The sequence below is a fragment of the Mirounga leonina genome, unplaced genomic scaffold (genome assembly GCF_011800145.1).
Source record: "Mirounga leonina isolate KUSES-001 unplaced genomic scaffold, KU_Mleo_1.0 Mir_454, whole genome shotgun sequence".
NCBI lineage: Eukaryota > Metazoa > Chordata > Mammalia > Carnivora > Phocidae > Mirounga > Mirounga leonina.
In genome coordinates this window covers 7,129,390-7,147,667 of record NW_023270763.1, presented here as the reverse complement: position 1 = coordinate 7,147,667, position 18,278 = coordinate 7,129,390, and the positions used below count along the sequence as shown (strand labels likewise).

General features: G+C 58.2%; 2 protein-coding genes across 2 annotated transcripts; both read left to right on the top strand.

Moving 5' to 3' along the window:
* Positions 1 to 403: 403 nt before the first annotated feature.
* On the top strand, positions 404 to 11,359 carry TSC22D4 (TSC22 domain family member 4). The gene is made up of 5 exons (XM_034988501.1): positions 404 to 1,074; positions 1,486 to 2,521; positions 5,031 to 5,197; positions 10,265 to 10,313; positions 10,699 to 11,359. Exons 2-5 carry the CDS (start codon positions 1,760 to 1,762, stop codon positions 10,906 to 10,908), a joined length of 1,188 nt encoding a protein of 395 aa, XP_034844392.1. The 5' UTR covers positions 404 to 1,074; positions 1,486 to 1,759; the 3' UTR covers positions 10,909 to 11,359.
* Positions 11,360 to 11,592: 233 nt separating this feature from the next.
* Positions 11,593 to 16,586, top strand: CUNH7orf61 (chromosome unknown C7orf61 homolog). The gene is made up of 3 exons (XM_034988502.1): positions 11,593 to 12,641; positions 12,831 to 13,154; positions 16,110 to 16,586. Exons 1-3 carry the CDS (start codon positions 12,588 to 12,590, stop codon positions 16,341 to 16,343), a joined length of 612 nt encoding a protein of 203 aa, XP_034844393.1. The 5' UTR covers positions 11,593 to 12,587; the 3' UTR covers positions 16,344 to 16,586.
* Positions 16,587 to 18,278: the final 1,692 nt, after the last annotated feature.

The window sequence follows — 18,278 nt, the reverse complement described above, 5'->3', positions numbered from 1 at the left end:
TTGATCATTGTTGAAACTGCACGATGGGGACCTTGGGAGTCCACCATATTCTCTCTCTACTTGGGGGCCTGTTTGCAAATTGTCACCATAATCCCCCTTTTAAAAAAAAATAAGGACAGGCGAGACTAACAGCACCTTCCTCATAGAGTTACCGTGAAAACCAGGGAAGAGACGCCAATAACAGCGAAGCAGCACCCTTACGGGGACGCGCTGCTTACGGGGTGGCGGGCTCCCAGGACGGCCCCGGGTTGGTAAGTTGCTTCCCACTCTTCGCGGTCTCGGTAGGCCAATGGCAGCGAGCGCCTACAAGTAAGGGAATCCCGGGCCTCCCTGCAGACTCCTCCCCTTTCACTCCGCCCTCCACGGCCCCGCCCTCCGAGGAAGCGCGGGGCTGGAGCCCAGCAGGTGTGGGGTTAAGCCCGTGCGGGGGCCCCGGGGAGCCGCGGCGGCAGCGGCGGCGGCGGCAACTGCACCAACAGTGGTGGTGGCAGGTCTGGCCCCGGGCCAGCTGGCCGGGAGCCCCAGGAGGCAGAGAGGGCGGAGGAAGGGGAGGAAGAGGGGAAGGAGGAGGAGAGGAGCAGTCAGCAGGCCGGAGGAGGCAGGACTTCCTGGTGTGGGGGTTGTCAACAGCCCAGAAAGAGAAAGGCAGAGAGACCGAAGCGAGAGGAGCTGGGGAGCGGAGAGAGACGCAGCCCGGCCACGCGGAGGAGATCTGGGAGACCCGCTCGCCCCCACCACCCAGGCGGCTCCACCTGGAGGCTCGGGGCGGGGGGCGCAGAGCCGCCTCTTCCCGCACCAGTCCCGAGACCCTTGGGGCTTTGAGAGGCCGCGCCTGGGCTCCACCAAGGAGGCGGGGGTTTCTTCTTTTCCGGAGAGCAAACTTTTTACTGAGATGCCTTGCGGGGCGAAGTGCGGCCCCTGAAGAGAACTGGACAGCCTCTGATCGCCGCCTGCGTCCCCGCCCCCCCCCCCCCCCCCCCACGCTGCTGGGGCCAGGAGGCCCCGGAGGAAGGACAGCCCGACATTTTCGGCGGCCGGGACCCCCGGCCCCAGCTCGGTGGCCGAGGCCGAGAGGTAGGGCTCTGGGCCGGGCGGGGCGTCGGGACTGCCCCAGGGATGGGGGAGCTGGGGTGCGAGGGGGGTCGCCTGGACACCCAGCAGAGGCCTCTCGGCGGCGGGGCCAGGTTGAGGAGCTGCTCACCCCTGCTCAACCAAGGCCCTGGAGCCCCCCTGCGGTCGGGCGACTGGGTCTTGTGAGTCTGAATCCCAGACAAGAAATGCCCAACTTTGGGTCTGGGCCGCCCCTTCCTACTCTGTGGGACCGCTGGGATCTCCGGGTCTCTGTCGTCTCTGCCTGTCTCTTTGTCTCTGGGTCTCTGGTGGTTTCCCCTTCCTCCCCCATCCTGCTCCCCAGAGAGGAAGCCCCGGAGGTGGCCTGCCCACTGCTTTCTCACACACACACACTCTCTCTCTCTCTTTTTCCAGTTTGCAAACTCAGCTCTGGACTTGGGCAGCGCCAGCGGCAGGAAAAACCTGCCCCTGCCCCCATCTCCCGCCACCTCCCCTGCCCTGTGCCCCCTTCACCAGCCAGGCACCCCCAGTTCCCTCAAGGCCCTCCTGCCATGTCGGACCCAGATGTCCCCAGGGGCCCTGATGCCCCCGCCATGTGGCCCCCCTGTTCCAGGGGAGCCTGAGCCCTTTGGAGGAGCCCCAGCTGCACCCCCCGCCCACCTTGGCCGAGTCCTGAGCCCCAGGGACCATGAGTGGGGGCAAGAAGAAGAGTAGTTTCCAAATCACCAGCGTCACCACGGACTATGAGGGCCCAGGGAGCCCAGGGGCTTCTGAGCCCCCTGCCCTGCCAGCCCCCACTGGGCCCCCACCCCGTCTGCCTAACGGGGAGCCCAACCCCGAGCCAGGGGGCAAGAGCACCCCCCGGAATGGCTCCCCACCGCCTGGGGCCCCCGCCTCCCGTTTCCGAGTGGTAAAGCTGCCCCACGGCCTGGGAGAGCCTTATCGCCGAGGCCGTTGGACGTGTGTGGATGTTTACGAGAGAGACCTGGAGACCCCTGGCTTCAGCCGGCTCCTGGAGGGAATTCGAGGGGCCTCGGGAGGCGCCGGGGGCAGATCTTTGGATTCCAGGTTGGAGCTGGCCAGCCTGGGCCTTGGTGCCCCGACCCCGCAGCCAGGCCTGTCTCAGGGCCCCACCTCCTGGCTCCGTCCGCCCCCCACCTCCCCTGGACCTCAAGCCCGCTCCTTCACCGGGGGGCTGGGCCAGCTGGCGGTGCCTGGCAAGGCCAAGGTGGAGACACCCCCGCAGTCAGCCTCCCCACCCCAGCAGCGCCCCCCAGAGCCCAGGACTGGGGATAGCGCTGGCACGTCCCGGGCTGCCACGCCCCTGCCCTCCCTGAGGGTGGAAGCGGAGGCTGGGGGCTCAGCAGTGGGGACCCCTCCACTGTCCCGATCCAAGGATGGAGCCCTGCGGCTGAGAATGGAGTTGGCTGCTCCAGAGGAGATGGGGCAGGTAAGAGCTGGGTTCTGGGGTGGGGGAGACACCTGAGGGGTGGTGCTTGCTCATCTCAGCCGGGGCCTAACCTCCAGCCTGGGCCTTCCTGCCTCCACCTCCATACCGCCCTCGCCCCACTCCATCGACACTGGTGTCAGGTCAGGTAGCCCCTCTTTTCTCTTCCTGCCCTCTCCCTGGGAAGGCGATCCTACTCTTCACACAGCCTTGTTTTCTTTCTCAGGCTCCCCTTGCCCCTACATTCTGCACCTTCTTTCTTTCCCTTTGGCCTTCAGTTTGTTACCTTTGGCCCCCGTCTCCGTTTCCATATAGCCCCCTGCTGTCCCCCCATCACAGAGATGTGCCTTCCTCACTTTGGTCCTCACCTTCTGTCTTGGTTTCACCTCTTCTGGCTTCGGGCATTGAGGGTGGGGGTCCCAGGTGGGGCTGGGTGCTTGGGTCTCTGGGAGAGGAGCTGCCAAGGTTGGCAGGGAGGGGTAAAAAGTAGGCTTTCCATTGTCAGTCTCCCTGGCAGCGCCATTCCAAAGGTGGGGGTCTGTCTTCTCATTAGCAGCCTATCCCAGCCCCATCTGCAGCTTTGTACCAAGTCAGATTTCTCCAAGGACCTGAAGGATTGGGTGGGATAGAGGGCTTGGTGGTTTGTCCTTTCCAGCCTCGGTGTCTGTCTCTGGTCCCTGCATCTAGGCCTCTCCACGATTGATAACTGGGGGTGGCCACCAGGGAGTGGGCGAGAGGCAGGAAGCAGTGGAGAAAGAGTTAAATCCTCTGCTCTTTCTGCTTCCTGTCTCCAAAAGAGGAACAAGTCTGGGCTGGGGGGCAGGATGCCTGGGTCCCTGGGGTGGGGGTGGGCAGCCAGGGATGTGGGGGATGGATGTGTCTGTCCTGAAGGAGAAAATAACACCTTGGACCTCAGGAGGAAAGGCAGGGAATGTGAGGATGAGAACTTTTCCCCCTTCCTGGCCTTGGGCACAAACCACAGTATAAAAATAACCTGGGACTGGATGTCTGGGCCCTGTCAGGACCGGTCACGACGGCTCCCCCCACCCCCTCCTGGCCTCAAGCTCACATCTCTCATGTTGCTCCCCCTACTTTTCTGGAGCTTTCATTCAGTTCCTACCCCAGGGGAAAAGATGCTCTTTTTTTTTTTTTTTTTTAAGATTTTATTTATTTGAGAGAGAATGAGATAGAAAGCATGAGAGGGGGGAGGGTCAGAGGGAGAAGCAGACTCCCTGCTGCGCAGGGAGCCCGAAGCGGGACTCGATCCCGGGACTCCAGGATCATGACCTGAGCCGAAGGCAGTCGCTTAACCAACTGAGCCACCCAGGCGCCCCAAGATGCTCTTTTCTTTGCTGGTCCCTGTCCCCATGCTCTTGCAAAGCAAGCCTCCTTTGCCCCAGTCTCTCTGTGTCCCTAAGCCCTGCCTGAGCTTCCCTTGGGCCTGCAGACCTCCCTCTCTCCCCAGTGCCCCCAGACCCTCTCCCGTGTGCACACCCCGATCCCTTCCTGTGAGCATGCATCTGTGCTGTCGTTTCCTGGCCCCTAAGTCTGGCTCTCTTCCACACCCCCCCATGTCTTCTCGAGAGAGAGAGAGAGGCTGGGAGGAGGGCCGGGGGGACACCACCTGGGCCCCCTTCCTCCGCTGTGTCCCTCTAACCACCCCGGACTCTCTGTTCTTGGCTTTTCCGAGAAGCAGGGGCCTCCTGGGGCCTCACAGAGGCGGCTTGTTCCTGTGGCCCCCGCCCCTTTGCAGCCAGGCTGTGTGGGTCCGTGCCCAGGCTTCCCCCCCCCCCCCCGTCTCCACCACCCAACCGCTCTCCCCGCCCCAGGGCCCAGCACAGGAGCAGAACTTCACCTGAATCCGAGAAGTTAGAGAGAAGAGGCTAGAATGGATAGAGTGGGGTGGGGAGGGTGTTGGGGGCAGGACCAGTTTCTGAGGATTCATTCATTCTACAAATAGCTATTGAACAAACTCTAAGCTCTGCCCTCTGGAGCTTACCTTCTAGCAGCAGGGAAGCAAAAATACTTTAATTTCAGATACTATTCGGTGCGCTTAAAAAAAAAAATAGAGCAGTTCAGTGGAATTCACTAGTTGAATGATGGGGAAATGCCTCTCTGAGGAAGTGACATCTGAATCGCTTTAATAAGTCAGGTGACAGAAGGCAGACACCCTCTGACTAGCCTCTGACTGGGGGTTCCTGGAGGAGCTGGTGGAAGGGTGCTGGAGTGCAGACCAGAGCCCCTCTCTGGTACTCTGATACCCCATGGACCACTTTCTGGAAGCTGCTCACCCAGTCCTCAGGATGGGCACTGTTTTCCTTGCTCCCAATACCTGCCTAGTACCTCCACCAGACCTGGGGGAGAGAGGGCCTTTGGGGCAAGACTCCTGGGTCCTCAGAAGAGAGCAGAAGTACATGGGGAGAGCTGGGGAGGCAGACTACTAGGCAAGGTTGTAAGGTGGCTGGTCCCTCTCTTGCCCTTGATGTGATGGTTCCTACCTCTCTGCCTCCAGGTGCCCCCACTCGACTCTCGGCCCGACTCCCCAGCCCTCTGCTTGTTCCCCGATGCCAGTCGGGTTCACAAGTCTCCAGACCCCTTTGGAGCAGTGGCAGCCCAGAGCCTCAGCCTGGCCCGCTCCATGCTGGCCATCAGTGGCCACCTGGACAGCGATGACGATAGGTAGGTGGGCTCCAGGTCCCCACCCAACACGTGGGATAGCCGCATGAAACTGCCCGGTAGGTGTCCTTCCCCCAAGTTAAGCTTGGAGAGGGCCTCCTCAACAGAGAAACCTGGCCTGGGCACAACCACTGGGCAAAGTTGATCCGGGACCCACTCCCTCTCTGTGGAGAGAGCTGGGTGGGACTCCCTGGCTTAGGATTGTCAAATCATAGACTTTTTTTAGAGTTTGAAGGGAGTCATTGTTGTCAAATTCCAGAGCTCTTGCAGATTTAGCGATCATTTGGCCAACCCTGAGGATTTACTGGCAAATGCGCTGGAGAGGAGAAAAGGGAGTGGGTCTCCTCCCTGGCTCGCACCTCCCTCCCCCTACTGAGGGGAATGGAGCTCCTGCCTTTGGAGTAACATCCTTAGGGACCATACGCACTACTTTAGGCTCCTAGGACCTCTAGTACCAAGAAGGCGCGTCCCTGGGGTTCTGTTCTCCGCACCAAGCCAGAGCCGGGGCAGGATGGCTGTGGGGGACAGGGGAGGCACGGGAGAGCAGGATCGGCTGGGGTTTGCCCTCCAGGGGAGAATGGCCGTTCGGTTCGGAGGCACGGTGGGCAGAACTTCCTGTTTCAAGGGCCAGGTTTCAACATAGGAATGTCAGCAAGCTGAAAAGGGAGGAACGAAATTGCGAGGGCGATAGGCAGGCTGCTCCCTTCTGGCGGCGGACTGATAGAAGGGCTGGGGAGTCACCACTTTTATTTTGGAGGGAGGAGTGGGACTTCCTGTTTGAGGCTTGGGGGAGGGACTTCCTGTTTGGAAGGAAATAAGGGGTGGGGCTTAGCCCTGAGTTTTGTGGGTGATGGGGGGCATCTGTTCCAGAAGGGAGTCTCTCCTTCCTGCCTGCCCCTCGTGTGGCACCCGCCTGCACACCCTCACCCCTCGGAGTGAGGGACTAAGTCTCACCATAGAAAAGGGCTTGTGGCCTTGTGGGGAGCCTGAGGCAGAGAGGAAAGAGAAGGGGTGGCGGGGCCAGTGGGATGGAGGGCGAGGGACCTGGTGGCAGCTGGTGGAGAGTGAGGGACACAGTGGGGCAGGGCAGTGCGGCTTCTGGGCTCCCAGCTCTCAGGAATGTGTGAGGTGTGAGGTTGGCCAGGGCCGGGCGAGTCACCTGCCCTGTTGCTATTCTCAGCGCTTCCCACCCGTACTCCCTCCTACTTGGGAGGTTCCCTGGCACGAGGGCTCCCTATCCCTCCCCACCCCTGTTGATTTCAGAGCCCAGCCTCCTGCTTCTTAGAGGGCTCTGCCCTCCAGGAGCCTCCTCAGCTCTATTCTTTGGCTCGTGCCTTCCCTCTGTCCCACCCCTGCCCACACCCCAGTCTGACCGGTCAGGCACCCAGCCTCCACTTTATCCTGCTCCACTCCAAGCCTCGGGGGCTCTACTCTAGCCCAGCGCCTCTCTTGACCCACCCTGCTGGGCCAGTAGGAAGGATTGGGTTGGGCCACCCCCTTGGTCCCCTGGAATGAGGCATGTAGCCCCCACCTCATCTCTCTGGTATGCCCAGAGCTGGCAGAAGAACAGGGTCTGAGTGGCATGGAATCTCCCTTTCAAGAGGGAAAGTGGGCTGGGGAGTTAAGTGCCTGGATCCCAGATGGGAAATTGGGGATGCCTGCCAATCTCAGAATCTGGGGATGGGAGAACAGAGGGTGCCTGGTGAATGGTGAAGGCTCACGTGATCCTGGGTGGCAAAACCTTTGTGTCCCCGACAGGACCTGGCAGTTGGAAGGTATTGAATAAGTGGATGGATGGACGAATGGATGGGTGGGTAGATGGCCAGCATGGGGGATCCAGGCATTACAGGGAATGAATCCCAGGGACTTGGGAAAGAAAAAGTACATTTATTTATCCAGTGCCTCCTTTGGGTCAGGTGCTACCTTTTATCTCACTAAAGCAACCCCATGATCCCCACTTTCCAGATGAAGAAGCTGAAACTCAGAGGAGTTAGAAACTTGCCCAAGGTCACCGGGCTAGTAAGGCTAGTAAGTGCTAGGACTGCATGCAGAGCCTGGGTCTGACCCCAAAGCCACATTCTACATTCTCCTACTGGGATGCCTACGTCCCAAGAGGAGGAGGCAGTCATCTCTAGGATGCCGTTTCTTTCCAGGACAGGGGCAGGGACAGCTTTCCTAAGCTGGGCAAGGAGCTCCCCCCCCCAACTCTGGCCTGGCCCCACCCCAAAGGCACCACATATCCGGGAGGGCGTAGTGCAGAGAGGACAGTCCGATGCCACTTTGTTGGTCTCAGGCCCATCCCCTGCGGGCTCCTCAGAGCATAGCTAGGGAGCGGGGCTGGCCCTTGTCCCCAGGATCAGAACCTTTCCACCTCTCCCAGGTGTCCTGCTTCTTTGTCTGATCCTCATTTTGAGGCTGTTTTATTTGACCTTCAAAAAGGAAGGCCAGCCTCTAGGGCTGTCCTTGTCCCAGGCCCCAGAGTCCTCCTGCAGGGCTAGAGTCCTCAGCTGTGCATATCCTGCAGGCCCAACCCCAGGGGGCGCCACTCACATTTGAAGTCATTGTCGTGGACACTTAAAGTCATGACAGTTTTCCAGAAGATGGCAATAAGTGTCTTGAAGGAGGGGGCATTTTGTTCTAATGCACACAGTCACCTTTTGGGCTTGTGGTGGGGGCTGATCCCACACAGCCAGCTCCAAGTTTCGGGGTCCTGACTCTGCCTGGGGAATTCCGGCACAGTGCCCTCTCTTTACTTAGTGCGGGGCGGGGGAGGTTCTCAAAGGGAGGGTTTGGGTTGCCAGCCGGAGTCCTGGTCCCTTAAAGGGTTAACGTTAGAGTGTGACAGTGGAAAGTGCTGTCAAAAACTCTCCAGCACTAGACAAACAGGAGATAGTCATCTATCAGCCAAGAAATGTTTATTGTTGTATTATTCCTTTATTTCTGGCAAGAACAAACAACTTACTTGGCATCTTTACCTGAGTGTCCGCCAAGCAAGGCCAGTGTTCCTATTCCTGTGAATCTTCCCCTCTTTGGTCTCTGTGTGTGTGTGTGTACTGGGGGAGGGGGGACAGGGTGTGTGCCCTGTGGTCGCCCAGACTCCACCCAGGTGTCTCAGATTGAAATAGCTTAAAAACTGCCCTGGCTCTCCAGCTGGCTGGCTCACCCTCCACTCTTAAATTTGTCTTGTCTCCCCCCGCCCCCGCCCCAACCCCAGGAGTCCCAGTGTCCTTTCCTCACCCTACCCTGTCCCGCTCTCTCAGGTCTGGTCACCCCCTTGGTTACTCCACCTGTCAGTGCCTTCTGCACCCAGAGCTTGGACAGGAAATGGAAAATTCCCAGCTCCCTCGTGCTCCCTTCCTGGCTGCAGGGCCTCATCCAAGGGTCACCTTGAATGGAGTGCTCATTCCCCCACAGGGAAATGAGTTGGAGCCGACAGTCAGGAGAAAGGGCTCAACAAGGGAGCACAAGAGTGCAGGATGCAGCATGTTGAGACCACCCACTCTGAGAGAGGCAAAGCTGGGGGCTGGAGGACAGGATCGATCCTGCAGCACAGGGGGGCCTGGGTGTAGAGCTGGCCCCAGGGCTGACGTGGCTGAGGGAGAAGCTGGACAGGGGTGGGTCGTGAGCCTTGGGATGAGGCAGGAGCCTGAGACCTGGGTGGTGACAAGAGGGAGACTTGGGGGAGGGGGGAGGGCAAGGCAGAAAGGCTTGTGCAGGCCCTTCGCCTCCGAGAGGCAAGACATGCTTGAGGGATCCAGAGGCTGACCCTGGGACCCATTTCGCTGGGCCTGAGTCGCCCTCTGCTGGCCATTTAACAAACTGCAGCCAGACCTGCTCTCCCCTGTCATTCGCTCCCGAGGATCTTCAAAGCCCCTGCTCCAATTCCCGATGTCCCACCTCCAGCCTCACCTTCCCACCTCTCCTCAAGCCTCTGTTCCCTCTAAGACCCCAGACCCGAGACCCAGGGTCCAGATCCATAGGCTGTGCTTGCCTTTCAGGGCTGTTTTCGTTGCTTTGGTGACCTTTCCATTTCTCTTCTCCCTCACCATGGGAGGTGGGAGATCCTCTCTGGCCAGGCCCCAGGTGTCACCCATGATGTGGGCTTTGTGTCTGGGATGGCCGGGGCAGGGGGCGATGCTTACAGTCCAAGGAAGATGACAAGTTTATCAGAAACGCCCGCTATCCCAGCTGAATGGAGCTGAGAGCTTGAGGGAGGCCAGTATTAGCCCAGAGGGGCGGACGGGGTGAGGTGGGGGTAGGTCTCCCTCACCCTTCGCAACCCCCCCGACCCAGGCCTCTGGCCTCAGAGCCCCTCCCCTGACCCAGCCCACCAGCTGCCTTCCCTCAGCCTGCCCCCTTCCCTCTGCTCTGGGATTGGTGCCAGGGTGAGAAGGGGACACTGGCACTGACCGTGTCTGGGAATTCCCGCCCACCGTGGAGTCAGTGGGAGGGGGTCCCCGTGTCCCCGAGGAGCCAATAGCAGTCAGGCTTTGCCCTGGGGGGCGGCGTATATCTTGCAGACGAGCACCCCCTGGGCACTGTCTCCTCTCTGCCTGCCTGGCACCAGCCAGACCCCGCTGTGCCCCGGGGGGCTCTGAGCCCCCCAGGCAGTCCTTCTGATACAGCCCTCTCCCTTTGGAGGGGGCCTAAAGCCCTTTCCCTTGGGGATGGCCCAGCCAGGCACCTCTGTCAAGTCCCTGGTGTCATCTTATGAGACCCGAGTGGTGGGGATGGCGCCAGGGCCTCCCCGGAAAAGGGGCTGTGTCTCCTCTCCTTGCTCCCCTCGGGGAGCATCCCCCATCCGAGGGGCATCTGCACCCCCACCCCGCCGGGGCCTGGGGGTGCCTGGGCAACGGCCCCCACCCCGCCGGGGAACGGACAGAACTCTCCTCTCCCTGATTCTCTGTCACAGGTACAGGCAGGGGTGTGGGCGGGAGGCTGCAGTGAAGGGTTTGTGGAGGCGGCCAAAGCCTGCTCTGAGAAGCACCTGGAAGGCAGCCGGCTGGGGTGTCCAGACACCTGGCTTGGCACCTACTCCTCCTCACCTCTCAACTCCCTGTGTCTCTCCAGCGGCTCCGGAAGCCTGGTTGGCATTGACAACAAGATCGAACAAGCCATGGTAAGAGAAGCCATCTTGGTCCCGGGAGGTTCCGACTCGTCCTGCTGTCCTCATCAGGGAATTCCGACTCCTGGCTCCTCAGCCCGCTCCCCAGCTGGGTTCCCTCCTGTCTCCACCTGAACTCCCGATCTCCCTTGGCCCCTGGCCTGGCCCCCATCTCTGTCCTCAAGCCCTGACCTTGTCTCTGTCGGCATCCTTGCACACCGCAAACCCCCCTCGCCTCCCCCTCCCCGGCCTCTTCCCTGCTTTGCTGCTTCTCCAGTGGTCCTTCATCATTTGGGAGCAGGCAGGGGCATCTCTCACACCCAGGCCCTCGAGGCCCTGGGCAGGGATGAGGTTGGGTGGCCTGGGACCCCTGACTCTTTGTCTGTCCCTGGGCCCCCAGGACTTGGTGAAGTCCCACCTCATGTTTGCGGTCCGGGAGGAGGTAGAGGTGCTGAAGGAGCAGATCCGAGACCTGGCCGAGCGGAACGCCGCGCTGGAGCAGGAGAACGGACTGCTGCGTGCCCTGGCCAGCCCCGAGCAGCTAGCCCAGCTGCCCTCCTCGGGAGTCCCGCGGCTTGGGCCCCCTGCACCCAACGGGCCCTCCGTCTGAGCCTCCCTTCCCTCACAATGTGCCTTTGGGGGCTGCCATGGCTGCCTGCCCCCCTTCCTATGCAGCTTTAATGCCTCCTGATCCCTGGGGATGGGAGTTGAAGGCTCAGATGTGGCCTGTCCCCCCCATTCTTCCTCAGTCTCCCCCTAGTGCCCAGGGACTGGGCGGGGGCACCCCCAGGCCTTGAAGGAGGAGGGAGGGCTTCAGGATGGGATGTTGGATGGAGCCCCCCTCCTGCCTCCCGAGGTGTCAGTGTTCTGGGACCCCGGCAGTCGATGGCTGGGGGACTTGGAGTCTCTCCGGCAGACACACCATCCCCACCTTGTTCCCTCAAAGTACCCCTTCTCCTCTGCCCAGGGGAGGGAGTGTGGACAGTCTGCAAGTTCTGGGATTCAGGTTGTTATTAAAATAATAATTATAATTAAAAAATCCGAAGAAACTTGAATCTGGAGGTTGGCATCTCGTTGCTTGTGTCCAGATGTGGCCTGCAGTGGTATTTCCACGTGTGGGGGAAAGACGGAGGTGTGGGCTCCCTTGGAGATCTTGTCCTGACTGGGGAGGTTGAATGTGGTTTAGACACAGTGGTTGAAAGAGTTGAGAGGGGGGTGCGCCAAGGGCCCAAAGGGGAGTCAGCGGCCTGGGTCCTGGGAAGGGGCAGGCAGGGCGGGGGCGGGGGGGCGTCAGCCCACGTGCTGGGGGTGGGGGCCAGGGAAACAATGAGGCCTTTGGTGATTGTGCAGGATCCACCCCCAGCTTCCCAGTGTGTCCCCTCTGTGGGCTGGATCCCCGTGGCGGCGGCTTGGGGGGCGGGGCTGGGGGCCCTGAATGGGCCCCTTGTCTCAGCGCTGGGTGTGGGCCAGGTTCCCCGGGCACACGGTGCCCTCGCCAGGCCTGGCCGGCCTCCGTGGCTTCCACCCTCCGCTGGCTGAGGACCGGCCCTGTGGGTGAGCCGGGCCCCTCCCTGACACCCTGGGCTGGGCTCCCACCCCGGGCAGCAGAGGCAGGTAGGGAGAAGGACCCCATCTAGTGGGGAAGGGGGGAAAGCAGCAGCCTCCGCTCAGAGCACCCGGGGCCCCAGACTAAAAGGGGCCCCGTGAAGAGTGGGATACTGGAGGCCGCCCCAGGTTGGACTTCCCGCCCTATAGCTCCCTAGATTTATGACAGGTTCTTTGTGTTGTCTGCACCTCAGCTTCCTCGTGGGTAAAATACCTACAGGAGGGCCGCTCCGCTGGTTACGTGACATCATACGTGGGGAATGTCCAGGGAGGACCAGGAGCTCAGGAGCCCTCCCTCCTCCATCAAGGCCTGCTTAGTTTCCCTCCCCTGGACCTGGGGGAAGGAGGGCTGAGGGCACAGGGATTGGCTCCGCGGGTCCTGGAAGGGCCTCGGGGGTTGGGGTCAGGGCCAGGCAGGCTCTCACAATGGGCTAGAACTCTGCCTTCCTCTGAGTTCTCATCCACTTTGACTCCTCTCCCTGTCTCAGGGAGGGGAGGAAAGACTTAGGATGAGTCGTCGGTGAAGGCTTTCCCCCTGGATTCTCTCTTTCTTTCTTCTTGGCTGTGCCTGAAGCTCCTGAGAGACCCCTCAGGTGGTGGCCACTGGCCTGCAGCCTGTTCCCCTCCCCCCTTTGTACCAAATGCTTGTCCTGCCCCCTGCTTGGTGTTCGCGTATTGGGAGAAATGGCTGTGGTAATGCGGTTCTTCCGATGGATTTGGCAAAAGATTACTCGCTGGGTGAGTTTCAGAGAGAGCCCCTTCCTCATGACATGCTGGGGCGGGAGGTTCTGCTCAGTGACCTCTAGGTCACAGAAACCCATTTGCGGGGGGAGGCGGGGACACTCACGGCCCCTTCCCCTCTGTGATGGCCTTCTTGCCAACCATGTGCCCCTCTCTTGTCTCTCCTCTCCCTGTCTCGGTTCTCAGGTTTTCTTCTGGAAACACAAAGCTAAGTCAACCGTCTTGGAACACCATGACTCCCAGAAAAGTGTAGTGAAGGTGGAGAAGAGTCCCAAGGTGATTGAGACTTTGAAGTTGGTTGAGCCCTGTGAAGAGGCTAAGGTCTCCAAGACGGCGGAGACCCCCAAGGTGGCTGATCCCTTCACGTTGGTCAAATCAACAGATAAGGGTGAGGTGGCACAGAAACGTGTGGGCCGGTCCCTGCTGCAGCTGCCCTGGACAGCTGTCAAGTCTGTCTCCACACTCATGGTCTCGACCCTGCACAGTGGCTGGCAAATGTGCAGCTGGAAGGTGAGCACCCTATTACCTGGTTCCCAGTGGTCCTTTCACCCTCCCTGATCCCTCATGACTCCTCCCCCGCTCCAATCACTTGGCTGACATTTGTTTTGTGTGCCTCTCAGGCACTGAGGCGGGCAATCGAGGCTACACGGTGAACGAGATTTACCCAGACTAAGGGAGCTACAGACAAGATCATAGGCATTGTTGGTTCAGTGTCTTAGGGCTATGACAGGGGAGGTCAGGGGTCTGTAGGAGCCCAGAGGAGGAGCATCTCATGCAGACTTGGCGAGTCAAGGAAGGCCTTCCTAGCAGAAGAGACGGTGAAGCTGAGACCCGAAGGATTGGCCCTGCCTTGGGGTGGAGTGGGGTGCAAGGAAGTGAGGGGGGCATTCCATGAAGACAGAATAGCAAGGGGGCTGGGCTGGGGGGTTGCCGGCCCAACGTGATGGGTTTGGGCAGTCCTGGGGCCAAGGGTCAGCTTGTACAAGGCAGAGTGGTTGGCCATCTGTGCAGTTTGGGTTTGACCCTAAGAGCAATGGGAACCCTTGTAGACATTTGAGCGGAGGAGTGACACAATCAGATTTTAATTTAGAAAGCTCCCCTGCTGTCATAGGTTGTGGTGTAACCGCTCTGGAAACAGTTTGGTAGTGTCTTTCTTTCTTTTTTTTTTTTTAAGATTTTAAAATTTTTATTTCAGAGGGAGAGGGAGCAGACTCCCCGCTGAGCAGGGAACCCGATGCGGGGCTCGATCACAGGACCCCAACACCATGACCTGAGCTGAAGGCAGATGCTTAACCAATTGAGCCACCCAGGCGCCCCAGTTTGGTAGTTTCTTACAAAACTAAACTTGTAATCATCATATGCCAAGCAGTCATACTCTTGGCATTTATCCTAGATAAATGAAACTTTATGTTCACACAAAAATCTCCACGTGAATGTTCAGAGCAGCTTTATTTGTAATAGCCAAAACCAATCCAAACGTCCTTCAGTGGGTGAATGGTTAAACTGTGATGTCTCCATACCATGGAATACTTCTCAGCCTTAAAAAGAAACAAATTATTGATGCACCCAACAACTTAGATGAGTCTCCGGAATTATGCGGAGTGAAAACAACTAATCCCCAACCAATATTATATATATATATAATATATATAATATATATATATAAAATGATTCTATTTATATTATATACCACTCTTAAAATAGCAAAATTATAGAACTGGAGACTTGATTAGTGGTTTAGTGATTGCCAGGGTCTAGGGGTTGGGGGTTAGCAGGTAGGTTGGTTATAAAAGGAATGAGGAATTCTTGTGATGATGGAAATGTTCTGTGTGTTGACTGTGGCAGTTGGCGACATGAACCTGCGTATGTGAGATAAAATTGGGTAGAATTTAATACACACACAACTGAGTGCAAGCAAAGGGGGACATGTGAATAAGATCAGTGAATTGTATTGGTGTCAGTATCCTGACCATGATTCAATATTATAGTTTCGCAAGATTTTACTATTGGGGGAAATTGGGTAAAGAGCATACGAGGACTCTAGTATTTCTCACAACTGCATCTGACTACAATTATCTCAAAGTCAGAAACGTAATTTTAATTCTTTTTTTTTTTTAAGTTTTTATTTATTTATTTGACAGAGAGAGACACAGCGAGATAGGGAACAAGCAGGGGGAGTAGGAGAGGGAGAAGCAGGCTTCCCACAGAGCAGGGAGCCCGATGCGGGGCTCGATCCCAGGACCCTGAGATCATGACCTGAGCCGAAGGCAGATGCTTAACAACTGAGCCACCCAGGCGCCCCCAGAAACGTAATTTTAAAAAGGGAAGTGTCTAGATCGCTACCAAACCAACTTATTTTGGCCTTGAATGAAGTATTACAGCACTAATAAAAAGTTCACTTGGCACCCTGTGATGGGCGGGTCAGAAAAGGACAAGAGGAGAGGCAGGGTATTTAAGAGGTAGAATTGTTGTACCAGCTGGTTGATTGGATGACAGTGAAGGGGGAGAGAGAGACAGAAGTCAGAGCGGGCTAGAGCCATTCACTGGGTTGGAGAATGAAGGAACAAGAGCAGACTTAGGGGAGCAAGTGATGAGTTGAGGGCATTGGGACAAGATGAGTTGAGATGTTGGTGGAATATTTGCATGGAGATACCTAGGAGACAGTGAGATATACAGGCCTGGAGATGCGGAGGGAGCTCTGGACTGAAGATGGAGGTCAGGGGGCCATTCTGACCTTAATTTTTTTTTTTTTAAGATTTTATTTATTTGACAGAGACACAGTGAAGAGAGGGAACACAAGCAGGGGGAGTGGGAGAGGGAGAAGAGGCTTCCCGCCGAGCAGGGAGCCCGACGTGGGACTCAATCCCAGGACCCCGGGATCATGACCTGAGCCGAAGGCAGACGCTTAATGACTGAACCACCAGGCGCCCCATTTTTTTTTTTAAGATTATTTATTTATTTGAGAGAGAGAGAGCACAGCTGGGGTGGGGGGCAGAGGGAGAGGGACAAGCAGACTCCCCGCTGAGCAGGGAGCCCCACATGGGGCTTGATCCCAGAACCCTGGGATCATGACCTGAGCTGAAGGCTTAACGGACCGAGCCACCCAGGCACCCCAACCCTGCCCTTCATTTTAACACAATCTCCCAGAAACCCTAGTGAGGACTCAAAGATGTGTGAGACATGGTGCCTGTCTTTCAGGAGCTCGAATTCTAGTGTTGAAAACAGGTCTGCAGAACAAAGAGCAGATGTCATGCCAAATGTTGAGGCAAACACAAGGGTAGAGACAAAGAACACCTAATGCAGCCTGGGAAGGCTTCCTGAAGGAGGCGGTGCCTGAGCTAGGCCTGACTGGAGGAGTTGGCTCTAGAAAAGCCTTTGCTGTTCATCTGGCAGTGGTTGTATCCCTGATTTCTCCCTAGATGAAGCTATTTACGTGTGCACATCTTCTCTCTCTCTCTATTGTAGTCCTCTGTGAGTTCTACCTCCATTTCCTCCCAGATGAGGCCTGGGTCCCCTCTGGAGACGCCGGAGGCTGAGATGCTGCGGGAAGTGCACCTAATATTGTGGGCCATCCGGAAACAGCTACAGCAGCTTGCTCGCAGGCAGGAGAGGCGGAGGCGGCGCCACATCCGGGTCCACACGGGCCCCCAACCTGACACAGTTCAGGGCCTGAAACAGGATGCCCGGAGTCCCCTCTAGGGGGGAGCCCCACATCCTCCAAAAAGCCCCACCTCACTCTTAGGTAAGGTTGATAGGAGAGGTTAGGGCAGCAGGCCAGGAGTTGTGGGTGAGGAGAAGTTTTCATACTGTCACCTCTCATCGGGAGCCCAAGTCCAGGCCTGGGGTCCCACTTATTCCCCTTCATTCCGTTTATTCAATTTATTTAAAAAAAAAAATATTATCCAAATGTTGGGAAATAAATATCAGATATTTCGGAGTAAATATAGTCTGTTTGTGGATAGCCAGAGGCAATGAGGGGAACTTGGGTGGGGCAGGGCGGGGCACCTCGGGCTGGCCCAAACATGTGTGGGAGTAACTTGGGGGCTTGGGGGGGATGCCCATGTCCAGGGCCCCCTGGGCCCAAACCCACTTCCAGGGACTGATTGCCTTTGGCAACTCTGCCAGGCCAGCAACTCCGGGCATCCTGTCCGCAGCAGAACCCCTTTAGTGAAGATACGTGGCGCCTCCCAGGTCCTGAGCCCATGCTCTCCCTGGCAATCCTACAAAGACGGGCGTTTTGCAGAGGTTGAGGGACTTGAACAAACGAGACCTGCTGGAACTGCCCACTGCCCCGCCCCTCTGGCCCTCTGGGGCTCCCGCATAGCGAGGTCAGTGGGTCTGAAGACCCACGCGGCGGCGGCAGCCGGACCCGCATCCGTGGGTTAGGCTCGCAGGCCCTGCTGGCCGCGCCCTCGCCGAGAGCGGCCGAAAACTACAACTCCCAGGGTTCCGGGAGGCGCCGGGGGCGGGGCTGGGGCCGCGCGGCTGCGCCCGAGAGCCGAGCGTGCTGCTGCGGGTGAGGGTGTCGGCCTGGCTCCTGGGGAGTTGGAGCGGGGGGGTGCGGGTCGGGGGGAGGCTCGGCGGGAGGCCGTGGTGTTTTGGAGGAGGTTGGGGGACGGGAGGCAACACGAGGGGAGACCCCTCTCGCACTTAGTCCGCCCTCTTGCCCGGCCACACGGAGGCGCAGCGGTGGCTCCCCAAGGAAAAGCAGAGATATTTCACAAAGTCTGCAAAATTAGGGCATTTCAGTGTCCACAGGGCTTGGGGGTGCGGTGGGGAAGGAGGAAGGGATGCCAGCAGAGGCCCCGGGGAAGGGGGAGAGAGGGAGAGGGGGAGGAGGAGGAAGGGTGCGGCTCGTTGTGCTGCTGGGTCTGGCTCGGGGAGTTGGTGCGAATAGCAAGCAGGTGGTGGGCGTGAGCAAAGCTGGGTAGTGAGCAAAGGGGACGGATTGTTGGAAGCACCCAATTCCCTAGAGAAGTCAGCAAACTCCTCGCCTCCCCCCAGAACCCCCTCCTCACCCCTCACTGCTCTGGAAGAGTTTGGGCCCCCTTGCTGGGAATCCGGGTTGCCTTTCCCAAAAGTCGGGAACTGCACCAGGCTGCCCAGCCCTATAGCCCTGCTACCCTGAGCCTATTAGCTGTCCACTGCACCTCAACCTTGCCAGCCAACGGAATACCAGTCACCGCTCATTAAGCTCCTACTGTGACTACTTTTAGGTCTCCTTCTAAGTAATTCTCACAACAGCTTTGTGATGAAGTATTAACTGCTTCCGTTTCTTGGAGGAGAAAACCGAGGGACAGAAAGGTCATGTTTAATAAGATCATGTAGCTTTCATTGATCCAACTGATGAGTCTAGCTCACACTGGACATGTAACATACAGGTTACACGCACACATACACGTTACACTGCAGGTGTTCAGTACATGAAATGGCTTCACTGGGAATGTGTCTTGAGTTTGGCATGAAGGCAAAGACTGTTCGGGTGGGGAGTCAAAACAGGCGGATACACAGTGGCTCATTTCTGGGGCTTTCAATCACCAATTATTCCTCACCTCTGCCTGTGTGCCGGGAACCATTCTGGGGCCCAATGGCATTGGTGCAGGGTCTGTGTCCCCGGGTGTCCAGAGGCTGGAA

What these genes read in the sequence shown, in the direction of transcription:
- CUNH7orf61 (XM_034988502.1), top strand. Translation starts at nt 12,588, where the DNA reads ATGGCTGTGGTAATGCGGTTCTTCCGATGGATTTGGCAAAAGATTACT. An exon ending in GGCAAAAGATTACTCGCTGG is followed by an intron (nt 12,642 to 12,830) that starts GTGAGTTTCAGA and finishes CTCGGTTCTCAG; the next exon opens with GTTTTCTTCTGGAAACACAA. An exon ending in GGCAAATGTGCAGCTGGAAG is followed by an intron (nt 13,155 to 16,109) that starts GTGAGCACCCTA and finishes TCTCTATTGTAG; the next exon opens with TCCTCTGTGAGTTCTACCTC.
- TSC22D4 (XM_034988501.1), top strand. Translation starts at nt 1,760, where the DNA reads ATGAGTGGGGGCAAGAAGAAGAGTAGTTTCCAAATCACCAGCGTCACC. An exon ending in CTCCAGAGGAGATGGGGCAG is followed by an intron (nt 2,522 to 5,030) that starts GTAAGAGCTGGG and finishes CTCTGCCTCCAG; the next exon opens with GTGCCCCCACTCGACTCTCG. An exon ending in ACAAGATCGAACAAGCCATG is followed by an intron (nt 10,314 to 10,698) that starts GTAAGAGAAGCC and finishes CTGGGCCCCCAG; the next exon opens with GACTTGGTGAAGTCCCACCT.